The following is a 16067-nucleotide window of genomic DNA, read 5'->3' on the forward strand; positions in this document are numbered from 1 at the left end:
TTTATTTCAGAACCCAGATCCGTGGGGTGAAGAGAACGAAGGGGGAACACCCCGTGCAAAATGCAAGGAGAAAGTAAAACTCTAAGAGGAAATTTTTGCTGATTGTAAGTTGTTTTGCTTTGCTTTCCTTTTTCTTTTTACATTCCTAGATAGGTTGATCCTGAGTGGAGTCTTCCAAAATCATACTATCTGAACCACAAGAACCTATTATTTATCTTTGAAGCCAACTGAGCAAAACTGCATAGAGTGACTCTGCACATGTTGCTGGACTACAGTTCCCATGACCCCTGACCATACTAGCTGGGGCAGATAGGAGTTGTGAGTCCAAGAACATCTGGAGAGCCACAGGTTCCTCTTCCTCACCCAAGAGTGCTCTTAGGATTGCTCTTCTCTCTTCTAAATCAGTCAGGAGAACATCTCCCACCATGAAGAGGCGGCAACATTTAGTCAGTTCCTTCTCCATTTTAAATGGCATGTTCGGTGCCAAAAAACCATGCAATACTTACGGGTGGCCACCTTGACCCCGGCTGGGGCGCTGAGCACACCACTGATGACGGCATAGATGGTGACGTTGTATGTCAAGCCTGGCTCCAGCTCCTTGATGGTGACACTGCTCCAGTCCCCAGGCACCCGCTGCTGGAGCTGCAGACCCCCAGGTATTGCTGGCTGGTAGGAGATCACATATTCAGTCACAGCCATTGGCCCATCCCATTCCAGGTCGATGGACCTGTCGCCAACTGCAGCCACTCGCAGGTTCTCAGGTGGAGCAACTGGAGGAAGAGCCAATATATTGACTGTAAGAGGTAAGGTGACCCACAAATCTCTGCAAGGAGCTACATGTCCTGGAGATGTGCTCCCCACTCAGCCTGTGAACTAAGGCAGTTATCTGAAACACATTTACAATGTGCCTATGGAATTCAATGCAAGTGATTTCCAAGTAAAGTTGTATAAGTTTGGGTTGCATGGACCACTTCATGCATCATGATGTAACAAACTGAGATCTCCTCAACCAGCAGCTGCAACCACACCTTCCTCTCCAGCAAATGTACCCCCCCCCCAAAGAACAGCTATGGGAGACTGCCAGTTTGAAGCAAATAACTGAGGTGGCAGGAGTTGCTTTACCCTTCCACTTCCTGCTGTTTCTCCTCTGAAAATCACCCCCAACTGCCTTTCTCCTCATAGGGAAAAGATCTGGGAAGGAATTTGGTGGGTCAAGCAGCAAGGAGGGAGCATATTGCACGGCCTCTCGTCTTGTTGTTCTTCAGTTCCCAATCACAGCAACTGAAAAGAGGTGGTTCTTTTCAGTTAAACAACCCTCCCCCCAGTAACTGAACTGAATTATGGACTGGGTGCACCAGCCGTTGCCCTGTGCACAATCCCTCATCCTGAAGCAGGAGTGAGGGTTGCATGTTCATAGTTTCAACAATTAAGGTGCATTTACCGGTATGTAAATCAGCTGTTTGATAGTGAGGAGACTAAGGCTGCAATCCTAACTCTATGGAGCCCATTGGACTAAATAGGATTTGCTTAGGAGTAGACATGGTTAGGATTGCAAAAATAGATATACAGTAAATCCAAAACATTATCCTAAATAGCTGATCAACATAAATATAGCTTCCAACTGTCCCGTTTTAACCAGATTGTGATTTTTAGCATCATTCCAACAGGTAATTATAGCTCTGTAATACCTAACTAGGGATGCGTCCTCTTGTCCTGTGCCTAGAATGGAGGGGTCCGAGTGGTTTTCCATTTGCCCTGCTACTTTCCCCTGAAAACCCACTCTTCCCTGCTCAATCGGTGCAAACATCAGCCCACAGAAACCCCCACTGACATTTGCTCTGATTCAACGGTACAGAGTGGGTTTTCCCAGGGGAAAGCGGCAGGAGAAGTGGAAGTGTGGATGAAACCTGTGTGAAGGTTTAGAAGACTGCAATGTTCTTCCATACACAGAGATGGTGCCTTCCCCACTTTACGAACAGGGCACGGCACCACCATGACAAGAGGCCAGTCCTTGAGCATGCCAGAGTCTAAACCGAGGGAGAGTCGGAAAGCACTCTGTAGAGGTCTGTGCATTAAATTTCAGTGTTTTGGAACTAGATTAGACGGATAGAGAGCCATAAGTCACTGTCCTATTCACCTACTCACTTTTTCTGCTGTGGCAGAAGGTGTCCAAAATCCAGAAATCTCCTGGTATTTGCATTGTTACTTTGCACTGTACCTTTAACTCAACCTCCTTGTTATTAGTACCACCTGGAGTTGGCTTTTTATGTTTTTCAAAAAATATTGTTAGTAGCAGTGACTACATTATTACACGAGCACTGTTCCACAGCATTTGATATTTTCATTTACATACATTCATTCGAAATAAAATGGGGTATGTACTCTTTTTCATTACTGTTTGTATTACAGTTTATAATTTTTGTAAAGTGATATGTGCATGCAGGTCATCATCTGTAAAATTTTATTTTCAGTTTATGAAGCAATTCTATATCCTCCCACCGCGCTGATGAAGAATTCTACGAAACAGTAGTCAATATCCGGAATCACTGTTCAGTGTTGGACATCATATTTACTGAATACATAAAGCTTCATAGCTTGTCTTTCATCATACAAAGTCTGGTACCTCGCTTCATTTAAAGATTTCCAGAGACTTTGAGACTAAAGATTTCATTTTGGACTTGTTATGGTTTGAAGGAATTCTATAAAGATTGTCTATGTATATGGTCATTGTGTTGCCCAGACACTGCTGACGTTCTCTTTGCGACACAGGGGTTTGTTTGGTTACAAAATCCAGAAATGACACAGGCCACTTATGCACCATGCATTCAAAGCACATTTCAAGCACACAATACCTCGTAGTTCCCTCCCTCACAGGGCTACACTTTCTTTTACTGACTACACTTTGGGGGCAGGGGAAGGCATGTGCTTTGAACGTTTGGTGTATATGCAACCCCCACGGCTGCCCAGAAAGGTTTGCAATCTTAAACAGGGCATCTCAAAGAGAAGGTGAAGGCAGCGTTGCTAAAAGGGGGCAGAGGAGAGTAGGGAAGGCTTATGTACTCGCGGAAAGTGCAGGGAAAAGGTCAAACTATAATGTGGCCTTTCTGAGACTTTGAATGAAAATAATGGATTTAAGGGGGCAATGCAAAAACACGTGAGCTCTCTCTTCCACCAGAAAACCTTTGGCACAACAAGGATTAGCTCTAATAAGCAGAGGGCATTTGGGATTTAAAGATTCTGCATGTGCAGCCTGCTGTAAATAATAAGGCAGGAGAAAGCGCCTTTCTTGATTCTACCTCACGTGTGCAGGAGAGCAAATATCAAAATGTCAGTGTCAACATTGGAACACCACGGCTTTTTTAATTAGCAAGAGCAAATTACTCCTTTCACATTAGCTGCTAAACCCTTGGCCATGCCACTGTGTTTGCTGATGGCATTACTTCCGATATTCTTCTTACCCTTTGCGGAGGAGGGATTAGCTCAGTGTTACTTGTTCACCACAAATGATCCACAAGAACTGTGGACTTCATCGTGGACTCAGAAAGAACAGACAGTGTGCAATCTCATGCACACTAACCTGGCATGATACTCCATTGAACAAGAGGGACTTACTTCTTGAGGGTGTGACCGCACACAAGACAAATCTCTTCTGTGATCCTGTTCTCGACTTACATTCTTGTTTCATTTCTTTGAAAAGCTCCATCTGGAATTAAGTTTTAATGCTGGACCAGTGTGGACCATACCTTTGGGCCAATCTAGTGCGCCACCTGGTGCTCGCTTGCTCTCCCTGATCATGCTGTCTATGGGCAGGAGGCAAGGCGGGTCTGGTGCCAGCCTATATCTCTATCTGACTTTGGACATGCCATCCCCATGCAGATGTGTACAGTACACCTAGTGGGGAGGGAAGAGAAGCAGCCTTTGTTCTACTCCATGTGATGGAATTGATCAGCCCAAAGAGTTTGCAAAAAGGGTGGGCAATAGTAGTTAGAAGAAAGTCCTGGAAAAATAAGCTGTTGGAGATTGAAAGGGTGTTTGATTCTGGCCACCGCCTTCATTTTTCTGCATTCCCTCAGGGGTGGAGAATTTATTTAGCAGAGACATCAAACCGCTTTGGGTTAGGAGACAGCACTGTGCTGAGCACCCCTCATCAGATTCAAGCTTGTTGTTTTAAGTGAGAAATGCCAAGCGGTGCTTTTATCTTATTGCTCAAATAGCCTCCTTGAGTGGACACAAGTGGGAAAATGCTTTCGATAACAGCCCTGTAGATACATACTTTTAAAACAGTAAAGACAAGGGCACATTGTTGCTTGACTAAAGAATGGCAAGAATTCCCAAGCAGGCCCAGGATGTAGTCCTGGCCACGGTAGATCAGGCACATTCACCATAGCAAAAGCCAGGGGAGCAACTCAGTAAACTGTCTTCTGTAGAATTCTCAAGACAGCATTCTAAGGTGTGCAAATGGGTCTTTCAGATGCCAACAGTTAAATAGATCACAGTTGGGAATCTTACTTCTTGATCCTCCCTGGAGTTGCCTTTGGCGAAATAGGAAAATGGCATCCCAGGTGATGCCAGTCATGGAGCTTTTGACGACTTCCCTTCCAGTATCTGTTTCTGAGGTCAGGGCTCCTGAGCAAATTATTTGAACAGCCCCATACACCAGTGTTGTCCAGTGGAGGCTGGTGTACATTGGGTGGATGGTCGGCCAGCCAACAGGAGGTGGAGCCAGAGTCAATAAACCAAACATAGGTGGAGCCAACTATTTCTGGTTTTGTCCCCATTCTGCTGCCTGCTGAATTCTAGAAAGGCAACACTGAGACCGAAGAGGAAGAGGAGGTGCCTGGCAGTGCCTCCCTTACTGCAAGGAGGTGGGCATGTGGGGGCTGGTTCAGGGCAGACTGAGCATGGTAGGGCAGTGCCCTACAAAGCCCAATAGACGAGCCTTCACTGCTGTTGTCTCAAGATTTCAGTCTTGAGTTCTCGTGGCAACACCTGACTTCTTACCCCAAAGATTGCTGCTGAAGCCCCTCTGCCACAAGGCACTGCCGAAGCCTCTTCCCTTTCTGCCATGCTAACTGTGCTCAACAGCCTTCCCTGCTCTCTCATAGCAGCCATCCCTGTCTCATCATAGCATGTGGGGAAACTCGCTACAGTGACATCTCCCTTTTTAAACAAAGTCAAGGCGATTTAATAGAATGTCAGCTTTTCACAATGGATCTGGTTGTACCTGTGAAATAGTTACAATAGCTTCGACATTATTATGTAAATATATGATAATGCATCGGATGGGTGATGGAAGAGAAGCCAGGACGCTAGCGTGCCTACAGCTGCATAGCAGCAACATTAAAAAACAAAACAAAAGAAGGAATCTGCAAAACCTATAAAAAGGAGAAATATGTGCACTGATTGAGCAGGAACAATTACTAGGAAACATGGGCTGTGCAGAGGGCTGGCTGACATGCCATCCTACCTGCTGAGCAGTCTCTCCCCTGGTAGCCTTCCTCGCAAGAGCACAGGCCCTCCTGGCAGAATCCGCGCCCGCTGCAGGCGTTGAGGCATCTCAGCTGCCCGCAGTCTTCCCCCACGTAGCCCTCCTGGCAGATGCAAGTCCCGTTGGCACATCTCCCCTTTCCTGAGCAGTCCTCAGGGCACCTGAGCTCGCTGCAGTCTTCCCCAGCAAAGCCCTCTTCGCAGATGCATTCTCCATCCACACAGAGCCCCCGGGAGCTGCAGTCGGTGGGGCATCGGGCCTCTGAGCAATCCTCTCCGCTATAGTCACTGTCGCAGATGCACTGCCCATCAACGCACACGCCCCGGCTTGAGCAGCCCATGGGGCAGAGGGGCTCGGAGCAGTTCTTCCCAGCCCAGCCTTCATTGCAGACACAACCACAGGATTCCAGGCTGAAGTTGCCATGGCCGCTGCAGTGGGGGATGTAATCTAGCTGCCCTGGAAGGGTGGAGAAAAGCGTTGTCATTAATAATAGTACTTATCCCACTTTGTGTGCTTTAGCTTAGGCAGGTGTAGTCTGCTGCACAAATATGAGATGAGGGACACCTGGATTGGCAGTACTGCATGTGAAGAGGATCTAGGGGTCTTAGACCACAAGCTTAACCCAAGTCAACAGTGTGATGCAGCAGCAAAAAACGCTAATGCTATTCTATTCTACACCAACAGAAGTATAGTGTCCAGATCAAGGGAAGCAACACTACCGCTCTATTGTGCCTTGGTCAGACCACACCTGGAGTACTTGTGTCCAATTCTGGGCACCACAATTTAAGAAGGATGTTGACAAGCTGGAACGTGTGCAGAGGAGGGCAACCAAGATGATAGAGGGTCTGGAAACCAAGTCTGATGAGGAACGGTTGAGGGAGCTGGGTGTTGTTTAACCTGAAAAAGAGGAGACTAAGAAGAGATATGATAGCCGTCTTCAAATACCTTAAGGGCTCTCACATGGAAGATGGAGCAAGCTTGTTTTCTCCTGCCTCAGAGGACAGGTGCCCAACCAATGGATTCCAGTTAGAAGAAAGGAGATTCTGACTAAACATTAGTAAGAGCTTTTGGCACTGGAACAGGCTCCCTAGGGAGGCTGTGCACTCCCCTTCCTTGGAAGTTTTAAAGCAGAGGTTGGATGGCTAACTGTCATGGATGCTTTAGTTCATATTCTTGCATTGCAGATGGTTGGATGAGATGACCCTCAAGGTCTCTTCCAACTCTACAATTAGATGATTCTATGCTTTCAAGCCTGGGACGCGGGTGGCGCTGTGGATTAAACCACAGAGCCTAGGACTTGCTGATCAGAAGGTTGGCGGTTCGAATCCCCGCGATGGGGTGAGCTTCCGTCGCTCGGTCCCTGCTCCCGCCAACCTAGCAGTTCGAAAGCACAAAGTGGAAGTAGATAAATAGGTACCACCCCAGCAGGAAGGTAAACAGCATTTCCATGAGCTGCTGTGGTTCGCCAGAAGCGGCTTAGTCATGCTGGCCACATGACCCAGAAGGTGTACGCCTGCTCCCTCAGCCAGTAAAGCAAGATGAGCACCACAACCCCAGAGTCGGCCACGACTGGACCCTTTACCTTTACCTTTATGCTTTCAAGCCATCTTTACAACTGCCCCAAAGAGCAATAGTATGATCCCCCTTCTGAAGATGGGGTGTTCTAGGACTGCTGGGAGCTGGGGGCACTGTTATACAGTGGTTCCGCTCCTTCCTCCTGGGCCGTGTTCAGAAAGTGGTGGGGGGGATGAGTGTTCAGACCCCTGGGCTCTCACTTGTGGGGTGCCTCAGGGTTCTGTCCTCTCCCCCATGCTTTTCAACATTTACATGCGGCCGCTGGGAGAGATCATCAGGAGGTTTGGGCTGGGTGTTCATCAGTATGCGGATGATACCCAGCTCTACCTCTCTTTTAAATCAGAACCAGTGAAGGCGGTCCTGTGTGAGTGTCTGGAGGCGGTTGGAGGATGGATGGCGGCTAACAGATTGAGGTTGAATCCTGACAAGACAGAAGTACTGTTTTTGGGGGACAGGAGGCGGGCAGGTGTGGAGGATTCCCTGGTCCTGAATGGGGTATCTGTGCCCCTGAAGGACCAGGTGCGCAGCCTGGGAGTCATTTTGGATTCACAGCTGTCCATGGAGGCACAGGTCAAATCTGTGTCCAGGGCAGCTGTTTACCAGCTCCATCTGGTACGTAGGCTGAGACCCTATCTGCCTGCGGACTGTCTCGCCAGAGTGGTGCATGCTCTGGTTATCTCCCGCTTGGACTACTGCAATGCCCTCTACGTGGGGCTACCTTTGAAGGTGACTCGGAAACTACAACTAATCCAGAATGCGGCAGCTAGACTGGTGACTGGGAGCGGCCGCCGAGACCATATAACACCGGTCTTGAAAGACCTGCATTGGCTCCCAGTACGTTTCCGAGCACAATTCAAAGTGTTGGTGCTGACCTTTAAAGCCCTAAACGGCCTCGGCCCAGTATACCTGAAGGAGCGTCTCCACCCCCATCATTCTGCCCGGACGCTGAGGTCCAGCGCCGAGGGCCTTCTGGCGGTTCCCTCATTGCGAGAAGCAAAGCTACAGGGAACCAGGCAGAGGGCATTCTCGGTGGTGGCGCCCGCCCTGTGGAACGCCCTTCCAGCAGATGTCAAAGCGATAAACAACTACCTGACATTCAGGAGACATCTTAAGGCAGCCCTGTTCAGGGAGGTTTTTAACGTGTGATATTTTATTGTATTTTTGGTTTTTATGGAAGCCGCCCAGAGTGGCTGGGGAGGCCCAGCCAGATGGGCGGGGTATAAATAATAAATTATTATTATTATTATTATTATTATTATTATTATTATTATTATTATTATAAAGGCAACTCACAACAATGAATATTATTTAGACTGATTCTTTTGTGGTGCACATTTTTTCTACCTTTTCAAAGGGGTGAGGGTTTTAAAATTTATCTAATAAATAGAACAATGTTCCCAGGGTTGGGGGCGGGACTCAAAATTGCAATCCTTATCCCATCTTGGGAAAGCTAAGGAACCTCTGCCAGCTAAGGATAACCATGTGAACAGTTTTGCCCCTGTCTGTGGGGCCCTTCTTAAAGATGGCTAAAACAAACCCCTGTGTTGTGATAGCTGAAAGGTGTAATGAAAAGAGTCCCTGCTGTGCCATTTTGGATCAACCCTAAATACAGAAGAGATGCAATCAATAGAAAAATGAATTATAGGTAAGACACACAGAATGAATTTATGTTGGATAAAAGAGGAAAAAACAGTATTTTTGCAGAATGTGACATGCACATGTCAAATATAGTTTGGAATAAGAGGAAAGGTAGGTTTGTTGACCATATTCAAAATGATTCAATATGGGTTCGTAAACATCCCAACATTTCACAGGTGAAAAGAGGGGCACTCTTGTGTTCTTGTCCCAGCCTTGTTCTCACTGCAAAGGAACACAGCTGCAGCCTCTGTACTGTTACATATTTCCGAAGGCTCTTACCTTTCTGAGATACCTGCTTAAAGTGAAATAGCTAGCTCTGCATTCATTTCTCAGTCTGAATGTATGCACTGGCCCATCTCTTTTAAAACTTTTTTTAAAAAGATTTTTTAGTAGAATCTCTAATTTCACAATGGAAATTCTGGTTATGTTAGAATCAGGTTGTTTACATTTGTGCATCTGGCAACATTTAATACCTGGATATGTGTGTGTAAAAGGTAAGTTAGCGCACAGAGCACACCAATATTAATTATTATTATTATTATTATTATTATTATTATTATTATTATTATTTAAAAAGGCATCACCAGCCTTCGGAAAAATAGGTTTGGTGATATATGAGGGGTGGGATCAAGGGCTGTCACACGTCTGCAGGTAAAGGTGGAACAAATGCCAAAATCCAATTCAGGCTTGACCCCTGGGGGTCTCCACTGCCGCTTCTCCCTTGGCCTTCTACCCCACTGAAAATGCCATGAAGAACTGTTCTCTGTGGCTTTTGGTGAGCAGCACAGGTGTCTCTGAATGAAGGAAAGGAATGGCTACCCCTTCTTATCTTTCTTTATAAGCCTAAGACCAAACAGGGCAGGAGGCTGACTTTCGAAATGGTACGGAGGATGCTTCCACATGGCAGGTTATTTTAATCTCAGCGCCGCTCACACATCCAGTTTTTTTTCACAGCATCCATACAATGTCATCCTCATCAAAATGCCACCCTATATCCTCCCCACCCCACATTTTAATCTGGATTTACTGTTTCCGCAGGTACTTTGTTACTTATTGGATTTTCCACAGAAACTGTAAATCCGGATGAAATGAGAAATTATTATGCAAGGGGGTGGCATTTTGATGAGAATGATGTGTGCATGTTGGGCAAAACTTACATATATAAGCAGCACCAAGTTCCCAATAAGCTGCCATGTGCAAGCACCCTAGAGGGAAAACAGGGATGCGAAGTTTATGGCATGAGCCTCACACACAACCCCCATCTCCAAGGTATTACTGTTACTGTTACATCAGTTTCCTCTTTCTCCGCCTCAACTTTCACTCTTAAGATTCCTTGTTTCAATTACCCATTATCTCCTAGGTTTTGAAAGCTCACAGGTCCTTATTGGAGGGTGTGTGTGTGTGTGTGTTAATTGTTTTTAATACTATGATACTTGTTCCAAACCAGGGACCATGCGTGCCTGGCATGTGTATAAGCCACTACCTTATTTTTGTGCGCCCCATTTCACGCAGATAGTACCAGGGATGCTCAAATTCAGAATTAAGGGAACTAGTGGGAGATCAACAAAATGTTGCAGCGTATCCCTGTCCTGTGAGAGGAGCCTTGCAATGCTGCTCAGGCATCATCTCAGGAGGAGGGGATTTCAGAAGAGGCCTCTCCCATGCTATGTAGAGCTAGAGGGTTCAGATTTTGGGTGCAATCCTATACAGGTCTTCTGAGATGGAAATCCAATTGAGCTAAATGAGGCTTACTCCTGGGAAGATGTGTATAGGATTGCAGATTAAGTCTCAAGGGCATCCTGATCAAATTTGCAGATGACACCAAACTGGGAGGGGTGGCTAACACCCCAGAGGACAGGATCACACTTCAAAACGACCTTGACAAATTAGAGAACTGGGCAAAAACAAACAAGATGAATTTTAACAGGGAGAAATGTAAAGTATTGCACTTGGGCAAAAAAAATGAGAGGCACAAATACAAGATGGGTGACACCTGGCTTGAGAGCAGTACATGTGAAAAGAATCTAGGAGTCTTGGTTGACCACAAACTTGACATGAGCCAACAGTGTGACGCGGCAGCTAAAAAAGCCAATGCAATTCTGGGCTGCATCAATAGGAGTATAGCATCTAGATCAAGGGAAGTAATAGTGCCACTGTATTCTGCTCTGGTCAGACCACACCTGGAGTACTGTGTCCAGTTCTGGGCACCACAATTCAAGAAGGACACTGACAAACTGGAACGTGTCCAGAGGAGGGCAACCAAAATGGTCAAAGGCCTGGAAACGATGCCTTATGAGGAACGGCTAAGGGAGCTGGGCATGTTTAGCCTGGAGAAGAGGAGGTTAAGGGGTGATATGATAGCCATGTTCAAATATATCAAAGGATGTCACATAGAGGAGGGAGAAAGGTTGTTTTCTGCTGCTCCAGAGAAGCGGACACGGAGCAATGGATCCAAACTACAAGAAAGAAGATTCCACCTAAACATTAGGAAGAGCTTCCTGACAGTAAGAGCTGTTTGACAGTGGAATTTGCTGCCAAGGAGTGTGGTGGAGTCTCCTCCTTTGGAGGTCTTTAAGCAGAGGCTTGACAACCATATGTCAGGAGTGCTCTGATGGTGTTTCCTGCTTGGCAGGGGGTTGGACTTGATGGCCCTTGTGGTCTCTTCCAACTCTATGATTCTATGATTCTAAGTCTCTCTCTTTTTCTTTTTCTCTTTCTCTTTCTTTCTCCCCCTCTCTCCCCCACCACCACAGGCAGAAGTGAACACAGAGTAATCCAGGATTTTAACAAAACTGTGATGAGGCTGGAGTGGGCTTCTCATCATTGCTCTCCCAAGCAAAGATCAAAGGCACCTCAAAATTCCATCTCCAGGCAATGGAACCATAGGATCATAGAATTGTAGAGTTGCAAGGCAGAGGCAGAACTAGCTGCTCTGGCGCCCGGAACGGCGCACATGCTTCACACCTGGGGGTGGAGCTAGTCATCCGTGGGGGTGGAGCTAGCTGGCCGGGGGGCGGGGTTAGCTTCTCGCAATGAGCTTCCCAGGGGGCGCTGCGGCGGTGTCACCCCCCTCAGGCATGACACCCGGGGCGGACCGCACCTACCGCACCCCCTTCCTCCGCCAGTGCCCTGAAGACCACCTGGTCCAAACTCTCTGCAATGCAGGAATATGCTGCTGTACTATGTGGGGAGTTTAGTTTTTAAAGATTTCCCTATCTTTATAGGCTCAACCACCCCCAACAGTCTGTAAGTCCTGGACGCCTGCAGATCCTTACTAGACTACTGTATGTGAGATTAAAAATAAATGAATGAACAGTAATTTAAAGGGGTTGGCATTAGACTCTGTTTTACAGAGAGTAGAGCCATTTAAATTAATGTAGCTAACTTATGCATATTACAGTGGGTCTACTCAGAGTAAATTGTAGTTGAATATCATGCTTGGATACAACTGTCTACCTAGGGAGTCCCCTGATAATGTAGAAAAACCTCTGCCTTTTTGCGTCTGGCCTCATCTCCCCTCAAAAACAGGAGGCACTCAGTGAGCTAAGCTGGCTATTAGAGACAATGATGATGATAATGATAATGGATAGCCCCTTTTGACAATGCTTCTAAAAGCCCTTTCAAGCTGTTTGCCTCAAGGGTTTCTGTACCTACCAGTGTTTGAAAATCCTGTGGGAAATTGAGCCTGCTTTCTCCTGAAGTAGCCACTGCTGCTTGACCCATGATGAAACTGAAGCCCAAGCCTGCCTGGCGATATTAATATTTACACTTATTTTCATAAAGGTGCATAGCAATCAAAATTCAAAGTCTTTACAGCATCCTTTTAGGACACAGGGAGATCTATGCACACTTTAAAAAATAAAAGTTGACAGCTGTTCTGGAAGCCCCTTTGGGTGCGACTGGGAAAGTGGTGGCGCCAGAGGAGAGGCCTTTTCTCCTCCTTTCTCTGCGCTTCCTTGTTTTTAGAGATTTATACCCTGCCCCACAGGGAGCTTCTAAAATTACAATAAAAGCAAATTAAAACAAAATATTAAAGCAACACAAGTCAAAAGAGTGGCATAAAAGCAGCCAGTAGACATAAAACAAATACAAAGCAGCATAAAAGCAAACAGCAGGGGATTAAAAAGCCTGACAAAAATTAAAAAGCTATTTGCTCTGTGGGAGAAGACCAGTGGTACTTGTGTGTTTCCTCCTGGGAGGGCAGTGGTGGGTGAGCTGTGTCATTCAGATGGGCAGAGAAAGCAGAGAGGCATTCAGATAGGCAGGGAGAGCGTTAAGCGCTCCCTCTCCCAAACATAGAAAAGGTAAAGGTAAAGGGACCCCTGACCATTAGGTCCAGTCGTGACCGACTCTGGGGTTGTGGCGCTCATCTTGCTTTATTGGCCGAGGGAGCCAGCGTACAGCTTCCGGGTCATGTGGCCAGCATGACCAAGCCACTTCTGGCGAACCAGAGCAGCGCATGGAAACGCCGTTTACCTTCCCACCAGAGCAGCACCTATTTATCTACTTGCACTTTGACGTGTTTTCGAACTGCTAGGTGGGCAGGAGCAGGGACCGAGCAATGGGAGCTCACCCCGTCGCGGGGATTTGAATCGCTGACCTTCTGATCGGCAAGTCCTAGGCTCTGTGGTTTAACTCACAGTGCCACCTGTGTCCCTCTATCCCAAACATAGCTTCCCCAAATTGATCCACTCCCCTCTGATGCAGTCACTTTAAACTAAAAAATAAAGCAGAAGGGATCTCCTCATGGAATCTGATCTCCTTTGACTACCCTTAACATTTCAGGCGCTATGATATTCCTCTTCATTGGCTTCAAACAGAGCCAAGATCTTGCAAGAAGTTACTTATCTACTTATTATTTATTTCATAACATCTGTACACCACTTGATTATAACCCCCCCCCAAAAAAAAACCCCTCAAAGTGGTTTGCAAAAGGAGAAAACAAGAAAATAAAGAACAATTACAACCCTATTTTAAAACATACAAAAGTTAAAATACTAAAACAGATTAAAATGACCTTAGAACATCTGGGTAGACTTGTCTAAACAATGATGTTTTCAGCAGGTGCTGAAAAGGGTACAGTGAAGGTGGGAAGGGGGAGGGCACCAGGGTTACCCCACCCCCACCCACCAAGGAGGGAGGAAGAGGGCGTGACCTGGGGGTGGAAGCAGAGGAGAGGCTGTGGCAGCATTGCTGCCCCTCTCCTTGGCTGGGTTCTGGTGTGCGAGTGCGCCCCCCGGTGCCATTTCACGAGGCTGGGATCCAACAGTCTGACGCCAGCCTTGCAAAGCTGGGCAGGGCTGCCGGGGTGTATATGTGAGGGTGCCTCTCCAATTGGACTGATTTGAAGGAGCTGTTTTGGCAGCTAGGACTGGGCTGGGCTAGGCTGGTTTAGCCACAGCAGGCTCCCTCCATGCCCACCCCTGCCTGGGCGTGCCCCAATGTGCATATGCCCCAGGCAGTGGTAGCACATGCTACGACACTGTGTAGTCATGCCAATTCCACCGATTGGAGCAGTTAAGTGGGCCCGTGTGGGATAAGGCGATCTCGCAAGTCAACTGGTCCCAAGTGGTTAAGGGCTTCCTATGCTAATAGGTAAAGGGACCCCTGACTATTAGTTCCAGTTGTGGCCAACTCTGGGGTTGCGGCGCTCATCTGGCTTTATTGGCCAAGGGAGCCAGTGTACAGCTTCTGGGTCATGTGGCCAGGATGACTAAGCACTTCTGGTGAACCAGAGCAGTGCATGGAAACGCCGTTTACCTTCCCACCGGAGCAGTACCTATTTATCTATTTGCACTTTGACATGCTTTTGAACTGCTAGGTTGGCAGGAGTGGGACCGAGCAACGGGAGCTCACCCTGTCGTGGGGATTTGAACCACCAACCTTCTTATCGGCAAGCCCTAGGCTCTGTGGTTTAACCCACAGCGCCACCTGCATCCCTTCCTATGGTAATAGGAACACCTTGAACCTGGCCTGGTAGCAAATCAGTGCGGACCTCTGAGCACATGTGTTAAATGTTGACAAGGCCTCACTCCTGTTGGCAATTGGGCTGCTCCGCACGAACTGCAGATCAAGTGTGAGGGAAGTCGCACATTGAGTAATCCAGTTTGGAAGCAAACAGTGCATGAACTAATGTGCTTCCCAGTCCAGAAATGGCTGTAGCTGTTGAACCAGCTGCAGTTGGCAAAAGGCACCAGAGGCAGATTTAGGGCAGTGAGAGCGGTGCAGACTGCCAAGAAGAGTGCCCAGTAAGCACTTGCCTGGCTTTGAGGAGGAGGCATGAGGGCTCTAGGACCCTGCCAGAGCCTTGCACCTCCTTCCCCAAGGGAGACGTGAGGGCTGCAGGGAGGGCATCAAATGGCCTTGCAAGGGCAGCATATTACCAAGCTCCACCCCTGAAGGCACTTCTAGCCACTCAAGTGACAGAGTTGGATCCAAAGCACCCCCAAACTGTGAACCTGCTCCTTTGGGGTGTGAATCCGATTAAGTTATGATCTGATCTAGCTGCTCAGGGTTTGCAGCTGAAATTTTAATTAGCTGACATGTCAGTTGCGCTGTCTTGCAAAGGGCTCTGATTTGATCTGGGAAGTGCAACTCTTGGGCATCTTTTCCCTTAATTATCTCAGACTTTATTATCCTCCAGATCTCTGTGGCGAAATGGAGTTTTCTGGTTCCTTTGCACACTGCCCAGAAATCAAACAGGAGACTCAAGGAGGGTGAAGTTACTAGCAGACCTTGCCTTGTGTTTGTGCGTCTCTCAAGTTCAGCCTCAATATTAGGCAAAAGGCAGGTCAGGCATCATCGCTTTGCCTCTGCTGACTCGCTCCCAGCAGCCTGTATTCAAACATTCCAACAAAAACAATACTAAGTTGATGAATTTAATGTTGCTAGGTCTCTGGAGCCTCAGACTTTGAGACCCAGGCGGAGGAGGCTGGGAGGCAAGCCGTGATGGTGGCCTAGTGCTCTCCCTGCTGCAGCCAGCAAACAGAACCTGCATCCGCAGGAGCTTGGCACAATGCATATGCGAATGAAGTAACAGCAAGAGCTTTTATTAAGCTGAGCAGAAGACAACCTGCAGGGTCCCTTTATGCTAAGATTTTCCCTGAAAGCCGGTCAGGTGTGGAGGCCTGGCAGCTCTTGCGATGGTCCTTCTTAAAGGTCCTTCTTAAAGGCAATGCTGTGCTTGGTCAAGACAGCAGAATTCATTAACTTGCCAAATGTGGGGCCTGCTTGCTGTGAAAAGGATTAAGTGAGGTGGTGTGAGGAGCCATTGTTGTGTGTGTAGTGGTTTGTGTGTTTGCAGAGTGAGGTGCCTGCCTCAGGTGTCAAATTTTGGCTCTGTCTTTGGTGTCAGCAGGAATTGAAG

At 47.3% G+C, this 16067-nt stretch overlaps 1 protein-coding gene across 3 annotated transcripts in view; it reads right to left on the reverse strand.

Annotated features, from left to right (window-relative positions):
- The window catches only part of TNR (tenascin R), a 395170-nt gene that overhangs the window by 54404 nt on the left and 324699 nt on the right, over positions 1–16067 (reverse strand). For all 3 annotated transcript variants that reach the window (XM_082229016.1, XM_082229014.1, XM_082229015.1), the window contains 2 exons: positions 5468–5944; positions 507–770 (listed from right to left, as the gene is read on the reverse strand). In XM_082229016.1, the coding sequence (XP_082085142.1) occupies positions 507–770; positions 5468–5944 (741 nt within the window). The remainder of the gene's footprint in view (positions 1–506; positions 771–5467; positions 5945–16067) is intronic.

The sequence above is a fragment of the Podarcis vaucheri genome (genome assembly GCF_965113315.1).
Source record: "Podarcis vaucheri genome assembly, chromosome: 6".
NCBI lineage: Eukaryota > Metazoa > Chordata > Lepidosauria > Squamata > Lacertidae > Podarcis > Podarcis vaucheri.